The 13,250-nt window shown below is 46.2% G+C and overlaps 1 protein-coding gene across 1 annotated transcript in view; it reads left to right on the top strand.

Annotated features, from left to right (window-relative positions):
- Positions 1 to 7,804: 7,804 nt before the first annotated feature.
- Positions 7,805 to 13,250, top strand: part of ATP6V0D1 (ATPase H+ transporting V0 subunit d1) — a gene marked incomplete at its 5' end in the record, with an annotated part of 49,481 nt that continues 44,035 nt past the window's right edge. The window contains 1 exon segment of the mRNA XM_034788412.1: positions 7,805 to 7,976. Coding sequence (XP_034644303.1) covers positions 7,805 to 7,976 — 172 coding nt within the window.

Genomic DNA, 13,250 nt, shown 5'->3' with positions numbered 1-13,250 from the left:
ACGGCGCTGCCATAGATGGCCATGCTCAGGGGAAGAGCATGGCCAGCTATGGCAGCGCCGTAAGTGCCAGAAAATTGTCATTTGTAAGAGTTCAAAGGCACTTCTGACTCAAGTGGATGCCCCGGCCAAAATTCAGGTTCCTCCTCCCCAAACCCTTTAAGGGTTAGAGCCATTCACAGAATGTCAGAGCAGTCTGACCTGGTGAAAGTACCTCCTTCCCTTAATGTTGTTTTCAGAAATGGATGAACCGTGTGTTTTTCCCCCCAAAACTTAATTTCTTGAGGCAGAGGCCAGGCGTGGGAAACTCCCACCTGAATGGTTGCTGTTTGGCAAAGTCACAAGCAGCTGAAAAGGAGGGATTATAATGGAAGTGTGAGGAACCCAAAGAAAAAGGGGCATTGCCAGTCGTCTCCCGAGGTATCCCCCATGTCTCTGCTGCCTTATTGTGGCAGCTAACGTCAGCTAAGATGCTCTTGCTGCTGCTCCTCTACATGTATTCTGCCGAAAATTCATTCCCACGGAGTGTCCCCGAGCCAGCGTTTGGCACGCTTGAGACTTGTTCGGCAGTTGGCTCTTGGGGCAGGTTCCTTCATGATTGGGTGGTGCAAGCCATTAGACTGAAGTGATTGGCGATCGGTATTCTAAAATGACTGGTCTCCTTGGCTGAGAGCAGGTGACTGGCCCCTGTGGGTGAAGGAACGCAGGTCGATGTGGGGACCACGTAGGCCTGTCTGAGGCATCTGGGCCGCAGAGTTGGGCGTTAGAAAGCAGAGCTTGTTCTAGCCGTCGGGAGAGTGCGCAATGTGCTTGGATACTAATTCATAGGCAGCGGAGGTGCCCAGTTGAAACTGATTCCTAGTTTCCAGAGTTGTTGTACTGGCTCCCCCCTCACAGAAATCCATTCCAGTGTTACATAATGTGCTCACAACTCCAGCTGGCTTTCGCGCCACTGAAACGAGTTCCTCTCGGAGTAGCTCCGCACGCAGTGCAGAGGGGCCCAAACAAATGGCTAATGGAAGCTTCCTCGGAGCCTTCCGGTTGAGAGGTTGCTAGGCAGAGCTTGCTGCTTGGACTGCTCCTTCGTCTGTTATCTCGAACAGGATTCGAGCGATGCTGATACAAATAAAACGCACCTGTTGGGAGTTAATAGTGCAGCGATCCCTGCGTGTCTGTAGGGGGCCCGGAAATCACAGAGAATGGCTTGGGGGGGGGGGGGGGGGGCAGCTCCAGTCAGGTCAGTGGGGTCGTGTGTGGGGAGTGGCTGCAAATTCCACACCTGACTGGGGCTTGCAGTTCGGCAATGTCCCCTCCCCCCTCCCATGAGCAGGGCCTAGTTGTGTGATCTGTCACTCCGCTGAGGGATGTGTGGGGATGGGGACAGGTTTCTGACAGGTCCCTGAGGAAAGAACTAAGTATCTGTTTAGGGAGCCTTTGAGCTGAAAGAGGCATCAGTGTATCAGTCAACAGCATAGCTACGCAGTGGTAAGGGTCTGGTCCCAATAGCATCAAGGATGGAGCTGGAGGATGGTCCGGTGTGCTGGGCAGGCCCTGATATTCCCAGTAGTGGGTAGGGCATGACTTTCTTGTCTGTTTATTTCTGCCACTGAGACTGCTGTGTGAAGCAGCTGGGAGGCTGAACAGAGGCAACAAGTGCTTCCTGTGGGAAGTGGAAAAGCAGGGGTGTTGTCCAAGCCTCATTAGCTTGTGACTGAGACGAGGGTTCGCTGACTTGTGAGAAGGAGCTCACTGTGTGAGTTTGGAGCAAGCTTCTTGCGTTCTTCATGTGGGAAGGTTACCAAGTACTTGAAACCAATTCAGCTTAAAAAACATGACCTCCTGGAATCCCCCTCTTCCTTCCCTCTCTTGTGGTATGTTTGCTCTATGCTCTGCCAAGTGAAACATAGACGAGATCAAGTTAGGCTTCCAGGTTTGCCCTAGGATGTCAGGGCCCAAGACAACACCCACTTGGGCTTCAAACCAAGCAAGTGTTGTTCCTGGTGGACCAGCGCCAGCCTGGCACTGGGACTGGGAGCCAGTGCGGGAAATGAGGGTGGGGACTGGAGACAGTTTACTGGGATGGAGGGAATACTGAGATTGGATGAGAAGCTGGGGGAAGGGAAGGAGATTGGGACTAGGAACCAGGGTGGGGTAGGAGGGAAGGAGACAGATCTACCCCCTGCATCCCAGCTCCCTGTCAGAACTGGGTCTGCCTGGGCAAAGAAACGGGGACAAAAAGTGAGGGAGGTTGGGTGAAGAGCTTGGACAAGGGAACTGGGATACTGCTCCTGAGTGGAGACTGGGACTAGGTAGGCAAAGAGAATGAGTGTGTGGTACGGGTCGGGGTGGGGAAAGAGAGGACAGGAACAAGGTGGAGGGGTTGCCGCAGAAGAGGTCAAACTTGGAAGTGGGCAGAAGTCTGTGCCCACTGGAGCACACTCCCTTCTAGCGCTTGGGATGGAACTCAGCATCCCTGAGTCTCACCATTCCTCTGCCACAAGGGTTTCCCAGGTACCTGCTGATGGCAAAGTATCTGTCGCATCCCATTCTAGGGCTGGCCCAGCTAGAGGGTAACGATCTGCTGTTGCTATCCGTCCATTAGCTCAGGTGACAGAGCTCTGTTTGGTGGGTCTAAAGATTAACCCTGCTGTTGAACCATGGGGCGTCGATGAGATGGAATTTGTGGTGTTTTTTTCAGTTTTCTTTCTTAAAAACCTAGGAAACTGCACAACCGCCCCTGCATTACAAGAACATTAAAGTTGCAAACACAGGCACTCCAAAGTTAGGAAATACCAGATGCAAGTTGCCTGTGCTACCATAACTCAGTCCCCTTGTGTGTGTTCCTTATGACACAATCTAGCTACATTATCACATACTGTTACACAGGACCCCGGCCTCATTCAGTGCACAGGATGGAGCTGTTGTGGGGATGAATCAGGGCTGTGTAGTAAAAGGTGGGGTTATCAGTAAGACCCCTGCCTCATTTGGGGCAGAAACCGGGAGGTGTGCAGTCAATGAGGCAGGGGATGCAGGAAGAAAGAGTCTCATTGCTAACTCAATTGACTGATGCCCTGGAGAATTAGATTCTATCCCTGGCTCTGACGCAGATTTCTTTGGGGTGCTAAGCAAGTCACTACACCCTGGCTGCTTGTGAAGTGCTTAGCGCTCACAGCTGCAGCTAAAGTCAACTAGAGTGGTGCTTTGACCATAAGAAGTGGTATAAAACACTCAGTACACCAAAAAATCATTTATTTTAAGCATCTCAAATTGGGCACCAAAATCAGTGGAAACTTTTTACCTTAATCTGCCTCCGTTCCCCATATGTAAAGTGGGGATAATTCTGCCCCCTCATCTCATAGGGGTGTGGTGAAGATAGATTAATGTTTGCGAAACACTCAGACGCTATAGTGACAAGTGCCTTAGAAAACCCAGGAGGAAATTAATGATTCTCTTCCAAACAGGGTCTGACGAGTGTGCAGTAAATAAGACCTGGGGCTACATAGGAACAGTGAGGCTACTATACCACATGCTACACTTAGAGCGTGTTCCTTACAGAGCAGCTCTCAGCCCCAGAGCCTGCAGGAATGGTACCTGCGGGCACTGGTTTCTGAACTGATCTCCACGTGAAACCTAGAATCCACAGGTATCGAAGATAAGAAAGACCATGTAGGCCTGCTTCTCTTCTCTCCCCACCCCTGAAGGCCACAGAAGGGTCCCTACTGAATATTCTAAACTGTGCATGTGCAGTTACTATAATTACAGTACAAACTGGGTAAATGCACATAGAATCACAGAAGATTAGGGTTGGAAGAGACCTCAGGAGGTCATCTAGTCCAACCCCCTGCTCAAAGCAGGACCAACCCCAACTAAATCAGCCCAGCCAGGGCTTTGTCAAGTCGGGCCTTAAAAACCTCTAAGGATGGAGATTCCACCACCTCCCCAGGTAACCCATTCCAGTGCTTCACCACCCTCCTCGTGAAATAGTGTTTCCTAATATCCAACCTAGACCTCCCCCACTGCAACTTGAGACCATTGCCTGCTATCAAATCCCCCCTCACTCTTCTCTTCTGCAGACTAAATAAGCCCAGTTCCCTCAGCCTCTCCTCGTAAGTCCTGTACTCCAGCCCCCTGATCATTTTCACTGCCCTCTGCCGGACTCTCCAATTTGTCCCCATCCTTTCTGTAGTGGGGGGGCCCAAAACTGGACGCAATACTCCAGATGTGGCCTCAGCAGTGCCGAATAGAGGGGAATAATCCCTTCCCTTGATCTACTGGCAACACTCCTACTAATGCAGCCAAATATGCCATTAGCCTTCTTGGCAGCAAGGACATACTGTTGACTCATATCCAGCTTCTCATCCACTGTAATCCCCAGGTCCTTTTCTGCAGAACTGCTGCCTAGCCATTTGGTCCCTAGTCTGTAGCAGTGCATGGGATTCATCCATCCAGAGTGCAGGACTCTGTCCTTGTTGAACCTCATCAGATTTCTTTAAGCCCAATCCTCCAATTTGTCTAGGTCACTCTGGACCCTATCCCTACCCTCCAGCATATCTACCCCTCCCCATATGTTAATGTCATCTGCGAACTTGCTGAGGGTGCAATCCATCCCATCATCCAGATCATTAATGAAGATGTTGAATAAAACCGGCCCCAGAACGGACTCCTGGGCCACTCTGCTTGATACTAGCTGCCAACTAGACATCGAGCCGTTGATCACTACCTGTTGAGCACGACGATCTAGCCAGTTTCTATCCATCTTATAGTCCATTCATACAATCCATACTTTTTTAACTTGCTGACAAGAATATTGTGGGAGACCGTATCAAAAGCTTTGCTAAAGTCAAGATATATCGTGTCCACTGCTTTCCCCATATCCACAGAGCCAGTTATCTCGTCATAGAAGGCAATCAGGTTGGTCAGGCACGACTTGCCCTTGGTGAATCCATGTTGACTGTTCCTGATCACCTTCCTTTCCTCCAAGTGCTTCAAAATGGATTCCTTGAGGACCTGCTCCATGATTTTTCCGGGGACTGAGGTGAGGCTGTAGTTCCCCAGGTTCTCCTTCTTCCCTTTGTTAAAGATGGGCACTAGATTTGCCTTTTTCCAATTGTCCAGGACCTCCCTTGATTGCCATGAGTTTTCAAAGGCACATGCTAATGGACAGTTAAATTAATAGAAGGGATGATTATCTAGTCTGACCTGTACAGTGCAGAAGCTGGGACTGGACAACGGGATGGATCATGTTGTTCAATGCCCTGTTCTGTTCACTCCCTCTAAAGCATCTGGTGTTGGCCACTGCCAGAAGGCAAGATACTGACTAGGTAGATCATTGATGTGACTCAATTTGGCTATTCTTATCGGTTTGATGCAGAAATCATGTCTTTAAATTTAACACTAAATATCTTTCTAAAAGCTTCAATCATGGAGAATCCACCACATCTCTAGTTAAATTGTACCTTATTTTAGCTGAATTTTTGTCCATCTTCAGCTTCCAATCATCAGCTCTTGTTCTGTCTGCTAGCTGAGAACCCTTCACTGTCAAATCTTCTCCCTATGTAAGTACTTGCAGACCATGGTCAAGCACCTCTTATTCTTTTCTTGGATAAACTAAATAGACTCAAGGAGCTCAATCGCTGTAAGGCAGGTTTTCCAGACCTCAAATTATTCTTGTGCCTCTTCTCTGAACCCTTTTCTAATTTAATATTCTTTGTTTGGACACCAGAACTGGACAGAGTATCCAGTAATGGCATTATCAATGCTGTATGTAAAGGTAATATCACCTTCTCCTTACCTTACTCGAGATTCCCCTGCTAATATGTCCAAAGACTGTTAATCTTTTTAGCACTCCATGATGCTATGGCTCAAGTTTGGTTGGTTTCCACCATAACACCCAAGTCCCTTTGAGTCTTTGCTTTCCGGGATATAGTCCCCCTTCCTGTATGCAAGAGCTACATTCTCAATTTTTAAATTTTGCATTCTGCTGGGTTAAAATATTCAAATGAACCCATTTTACCAAGCCATCCAGATTGGTCTGTAGAAATGACCTGTCCATATTTAGTGCTCCACTAATGTGCAATCTGTAAAATTTACTAGCAGTGACTTCATATTTTCTTCAGTATCTTTATCAATGATGTGGAATAGCACTGGGACAAGCACAGATCCCTGCCAGACCCCCACTGGAAATGCCCTCAGTGGATTAGTATTCTCCTTTTAAAATTACTTTGAGCTCCATCGGCTTTTCTTTTTTTTAATCCATTTGGTGTATGCGCCATTGAATGCTGGCTAGTGAAAACTTTACTCTGAATGTTGTGTAGTTGAGTAACTGCATGTGTAGCTGGCTGTAACTATGCATACAGGTTAAGGGCACAGTTTAGAAAAATCAGGCCCTTAGACGTACCTAACTCATTTCTGAGTCTGTCCAGTGGTGATGGATATGCACCCAACCTTGGTAGCTACTCTTATTCTTGGAGTAAAGCTGAGTTGCTACATAATTCAGCGCTAGGGCAAGAGTGTCTCAAATACTTTGGATTCCAAGAAAGCAGGAAGAAGTTTTTGGATAGCATGTTCACATCTGGTTCAACTAAACTTCCCTGCCTATCCCTTTCCACCTCCAGCCCCTTGAATCCCTTGGAGAACGGGCTTGCCCCACTAATGCTCTGACAAGATGAAGCTAAAGGCAGAAGAACACTCTGTACTTAGAGCAGCTAGTAACCCGTTGAGAAATGAATGATTCTAAATGACTTAAAATTTTTGAGTTCAGTTACAGCCCCTGCATCAAAAATCTTACTTGAGCCAAAAGTGTTTATCTTGACAAAGGAGAGATTGTCCCATTGGGGTTATCCGATTGCTGGCAATGCAGCTTGCAGTGGGGTCAGCTGGCATTGCAGGGGGAACTGAGGAACAGAACTGGTGTCTGGAGTTGGGGTCGACTTGTGCACTTGCTTTATCATTCAGATTTTCTTGACTCTCTTATACTAGGCATTCCCTCCCCAAGGAAACGCATTCTATTCCTCTTCACCAGCTCCATTTTGGACCCTTGACATAAGACTTGACTTTAACATAGTGCAGTGTTACTCAGATCGAGTTGATGACCAGTACCTGCTTGCAGAACTAAACTGACTTTGCTGCCACTTCAGCAGGTTCTGAAATTCCCAAGGTGGTGGTCTGTGTTCCCCTGGGTTCCGAAATTGGTGCCTTGATCTGTACAAGGCACCATGCACAGAGCAAACGCACCTCTTTACAGATGTATCCTTTTCATCATAACTGTATCTGAGCCACATGAGATCCTGACTTCTTCTCCCTATTAAAAACTCACTGAGAAGGGTGCCTGCAATGAAGCCTGAGGCCAAAGCACTGCTGGGCACAATAAAGCGCTTGGTTTTCAAATGTGCTTGTAGATACATCTCTAAGAATGATAGTAGCCCTCAAACGTAGGCAGATTATCAGCACACAGGACTATAAACACGGGGGGTGCAAATTTAAATGGTTAAGGAGAGAGAAGACAGATGTGTTTGAGACATCTCAATTTTTTTTCTAGGGTAGCAGGGGAGGGCATTGCTTGAGGAAAACAAAGTTGGGACTAAGATAAATGGCTGGGCTCTTCCTGGGCTTGGATTTGCACTTGGTAGGAATGACAATGAGTGAATTACGCCCTAGAAAAGCAGAGGTACCTCTCTGAGCAGCAGGTGTCACTGTGTGCCCGCGTAAGGGAGGAAGGCTCAGATCAAAGCACAGTGTTTGCTGGAGCTTTCTCTTTCCATAATAGTTTAAAACAAAAATATCCTGAACAGTGGTTTCTGCTTTTCAGATTTGAAGCTGCACCTCCAGAGCACGGATTATGGGAACTTCCTGGCCAACGAAGCCTCCCCGCTTACTGTGTCTGTCATAGATGACAAGCTGAAGGAGAAGATGGTGGTGGAGTTTCGTCACATGAGGAACCACGCGTATGAGCCATTGGCAAGTTTCCTGGACTTCATCACGTGAGTATGACCTGCTCCACAGCAGCACCTGGAAGCAGACTTTGCTGAGCTTCCTAACTTGAAAGGGCCTTTCTCACCTGATAGGCAGAACAGCTGTAGGCTCGCAAGTTGGTGAGTGAAATTGCCTTGGGATCCTGCTGACAGCGTCCTCTTTGGCTGCACAATGCCTTGGGCAGATGTGTATTCAAAAGGCTTCCACTCCAAAGATTCTCCAGGTGTCTCCCCTGCTAACACAACTGCCAAGATCTGCTTCAGTACAGACTGACTTAATCTTCCTTTTCAAAGCTTTCCACGGGCATTGAGATCTTCCAGTTTAAATTAAACCCCAGGAGCTGCCATGCTAGTGTGGTCACACCAAAGCAGCCTTGTGTGCGTGGGTGGCTCTGCCCCTTAACAGACGATAAGGCAGCGTACGAGTCTGACTGTTCACTTGCACTAAGGTTAATCAGAGGCCAGCTGCAAAGCCTTAAATAGTTCAAGACTCCTTGCAGACCTCTGGGAGTGGTGACCCATCCCCCCTTTGTATTCTCTATCCACTCCCAGTTGTACTGGTCCTCTCCTCACATGTAGATGAAGTGAACGGTACAGCGATTCCACAGTAAATCTGTAGGAAATCTTTGCTGGAAAGTGAGTGGGCTGAAGTGGTGGTTTTTTTTTTTTTGCAAGTGATTTGTAGGTTTTAAGACCAGAAGAGGCCATTATGATCTATTCTAAAATCTTTATGATATCTCCTCATGGATGTCTAGCTGTTACCTCAAGCTCCACCTGGCAAAGCGAGAGCTCCTAATCTTCCCCCTCCCCTCTCTACTGCCTTTCTCCATCTCTGGGGACAACACCTGTGTACCCAGGTCTGTAACCTGAGTGCCATCTTTGCCTGGATGCTAAGGGAGAGCTCCGAGTCAGTGTCTCTAAATCTTGTCAATTCTTTCTGCATAATATCTCTAAGATCTGGCCTTTCCTATCCGTCCACACAGCTAAAACTCTTGTCCAGGTTCTCACCTTGCCTCTTGATTACTGCCAGCATCCTTCTTCTCTGGCTTTGACAAATGCACTCTTGCTCGCTCATATGCATTCAAAATGTTGCTGCAAATGTCATTTTCCTAACCTGTCGCTTTGACCACAACACCCCTGTATTTGAATCTGCCACTGGCTCTTCTCTGAACCCTTTCCAACTTTGGACACGCGCCCTGGACATAGTGTCCAGTAACCATCTCAGCAATGCTATATGCACAGGTAATACCTTCTCCCTGCTCCTTCTCAGAGATCCCCTGTCTATGCATCATGGGACATAGCAGCTGCTTAGCACAGCATCATGCTAGAAGCTGATGTTCAGTTGGCTTCTACCATGATCCAAGTCCTTTTCAGAGTCACTGCTTTCCAGCATGCAGCCCCCCTCAACCAGTAAGTGTGTCCTAGATTCTTTGTTCCTAGATTTACAAGTCTGCATTTAGCTACAATAAAATACACGTTTCTGTGCTCTTCTTACCATGCAGTCCAGATTGTGCTGTGTATGTGATCAGTCCTTATTATTTATCACCCAACCAGTCTGTCTACAAGCTATATCAATAATTCCCCCCCCCCCCCCCGAATATTTGATAAAGCTTTTGAATTGAGATTGGCCAAGGCAGATCTCTGCAAGATTCCCCTTGAAACCCCCCCCCCATTGACAATTACTTTTTGAGACATGTCAGCCAGTTTATAATCCCTTGAATATGTGCTACACCAGGGGATCTTAAACTGGAGGTCGTGACCCCTCGGGGTCACGAGCTGTCAACCTCCACCCCAAACCCCGCTTGCCATCAGCATTTATAATGGTGTTAAATATATAAAGTGTGTTTAATTTATTGGGGGGGGGTCGCACTCAGAGGCTTGCGATGTGAAAGGGGTCACCAGTAAAAAAGTTTGAGACGCACTGTGTTACACTGATTTTATGTAGTGCTAGTTTTTAATCAGTCTTTCTGTGCTAAATCAAAGTATATTTCATTACCTTAATAAACCAAACTTGTAATCTCTTCAGATACTAAGTTCATTTGACCAGCTCTATTTTCCGTACAATCCTATTGATTGGTACAGATTATATTTCCATTCTTTGATAGTCCTGTGTCACCCCCTTCATTGTTTTTACTTGGGTTGGATGTCTGATCAATAACTGCTTGGCTTATCCCATTTGTCCCTTTAAAATATTGGGACAATAGTGGATTTTTCCCTGTCCCCAAGAGCTAACCCTAGTTCTTGAAGATTTATTAAAAACGATCAAGATCCATAGAGCTCCTCGGTAAACGGTTAAAACTCGTGTGTGCAAGTTTTCTGTGCTTGCTGATTTTCAATAATCTAAATTGAATAGATGCTGTTTATAATCCTCTTCACTACTGAAATGGAAAGTACCGTCTCATTATGATGCATCATCCAGCTTTTCCAAATACCAGTAATAGATATTCGGCCTTCTCTGCTTTATTACTGACCACTTACTGTCTGTAACCAGGAATGGACCCATACCAGTGTTAAGATTCTTTTTATTCTTTTTTTTTTTTTTTTTTTTAACCCTACAGGCCAAATATTTTCCATAGAAACCTTTGTAGCTTCCTTTATTAACTGTCTGCGCTTCTTAACTTATTTATATTCATTGCCATCAACTGATTCTAGTTTTTCTGTGGTGCTTTGTAAGTGTGAAAGGGGTGTGTGTGTGTGTGTGTGTGTGTGTGTGTGTGAATTTTATATATTTGCCAAGATGCCAGTTAAATTTTAAAGCTGAAATCTAACAAACTAGGTTTGCCAGTTTTGTTAGATTCATTTGAATATTGGCTATAGCACTAATAGGATAACCCCTTCTTATTGAGTCCAGGAAGCATTAGCTTACTAACTTTAACACTAGGTTCTTTTCAGGTCAACTTTTAACTTGAACAGTATTTCTGAAATCAAAACACTTGGTTATTCTTAACCAATCAATTTATTAATGCCCCCAGAACCACATCAACATACCATCAACACTTCACCAATAAAGTGTAGACACAACCAATGTTCTAGGTGTGTGCTGATCACACCAGTACTGTCTTGCAATCAATTGTCCCAGACACTGACTTCGTCTCAGCAGTTATACCAAGGAACACTGCCAATCACCAAAATTTCTTATTGTAGTTATAATACTGAATCCTCAGTTCTTTAGTACCTAACACACTTATCACACTTCCAGTATTTCTCCAAGGAGTAAGGATGTACTTGTCTTTAAGGCACTTGTGGGAATATGTGGGCCCTGCTATTTGAATGCATTAGTCTAAAAGGGACAAATTTAGAATATCAAAAGCAATTGCTTAAAGTTATGGCTCAAATCTTTCTAGGCCAATTTGCTTGGACTTATAAAGGAGGGAATGCATATAGCACTAGTTAAAATCTAAAATATGGTTGTGTGAGGTCTCACTAAAGAATGCGGACTCAGCAAGGTAGCCCTCAGTTATATATGTTAAAGAACAAAAGAGGAAATAGTTTTTGAAATTATAGAATCGTAGGACTGGAAGGGACTTCGAGAGGTCATCTAACCCAGTGCCCTGCACTCAAGGCAGGAGTAACTATTATCTAGATCAGGGGTTGGCAACCTACGGCACACGAGCCGATTTTTGATAGCATGCAGGGTGGGCTGAGCCGCTCAGCCCGCTGCCGCTCTGGGGTTCCTGCTGCTGGCCCCTTGCATAACCCCAGGCTGGCAGCGGGCCGAGACCCAGGCTGGCAGGAGCCGGTGGCTGAAACCCCAGAGGGGGGGCTGGCGGAGACACTCAGCCCACCCCTGAAATCCCAGAGCTGGGCGGGCTGTGACCCAATTTTTCAATCTTTCTAGAGCCTTAATTGTTTTTGTTGCTCTTCTCTGGCTTTTCTCCAACTTGTCTTTCCTGAAATGTGGTGTCCACAACTGGACACACTACTCCAGTTGAGGCCTAATCAGGGCAGAGTAGAGCGGAAGAATTATTTCTCGTGTCTTGCTTACAATACTCCTGCTAATACAGCCCAGAATATTTGCTTTTTTGCAACAGTGTTACACTGACTCATATTTAGCTTGTGATCCACTCTAACCCTTAGATCCCTTTCCGCAGTGCTCCTTCCTAGGCAGTCATTTCCCATTCTGTATGTGAGCAACTGATTGTTCCTTCCTAAGTGGAGGACTTTGCATTTGTCCTTATTGAATTTCATCCTATTTACTTCAGACCCTTCCTCCAGTTTGTCCAGATCATTTTGAATTTTAATCCTGTCCTCCAAAGCACTTGCAACCCCTCCTAGCGCCTTCTGATCCTGTTAACCCTGGGATGAGGGTAGAGCCCTTTTTTCATATGGCTGATCCAGGCACCTGTCACACTGGGATTCTGCAGCTTAGTAGATTCAGTCCATGCTTGGTCATGGGACGCTGGACAAGGAGCGAGGCTGTCCATGGCGGTCCAGTGAGCTCTGGGGTCCCACACGCCACAGCTCTTGGGAGGGGACCACCAACTGATTGCTGTTGGCTATTTTCCAACTGAGTGCTCAGATTTCATCTCGCTGCTTCTGTTGGCATCCAGAAGACGGCGTTGGTGTATAACAAATTTCTTCAATCCTTGTCTTATTGGAGGCTTTCTACATTTGATTCATTTTAAGGATTGTATTTTGGTATTGGCTCATGTTATTAATTGGAATCAAGCAATTTCTTTTAATAAATCAACCTTATACCCTGGTTTGGTGATTCTTTAACTTTCCTTTTTGTGCTATACAATGCCTGTCTCTCCTGGACTGCAACAATCATTTAAGAACATAAGAACGGCCGTACCGGGTCAGACCCCAAAGGTCCATCTAGCCCAGTATCCTGTCTACCGACAGTGGCCAATGGCAGGTGCCCCAGGGGGAGTGGACCTAACAGGCAATGATCAAGTGATCTCTCTCCTGCCATCCATCTCCACCCTCTGACAGACAGAGGCTAGGGACACCATTCCTTACCCATCCTGGCAAATAGCCATTAATGGACTTAACCACCATCAATTTATCTAGTTCTCTTTTAAATGCTGTTATAGTCCTAGCCTTCACAACCTCCTCAGGTAAGGAGTTCCACAAGTTGACTGTGCACTGTGTGAAGAAGAACTTCCTTGTATTTGTTTTAAACCTGCTTCCTAGTAATTTCATTTGGTGACCCCCTAGTTCTTGTATTATGGGAATAAGTAAATAACTTTTCCTTATCCACTTTCTCCACATCACTCATGATTTTATATACCTCTATCATATCCCCCCTTAGTCTCCTCTTTTCCAAGCTGAAGAGTCCTA

The sequence above is a fragment of the Trachemys scripta genome, chromosome 13 (assembly GCF_013100865.1).
Source record: "Trachemys scripta elegans isolate TJP31775 chromosome 13, CAS_Tse_1.0, whole genome shotgun sequence".
In the NCBI taxonomy this organism is placed as follows: Eukaryota; Metazoa; Chordata; order Testudines; family Emydidae; genus Trachemys; species Trachemys scripta.
This window is presented reverse-complemented; position numbering and strand designations above follow the sequence as displayed.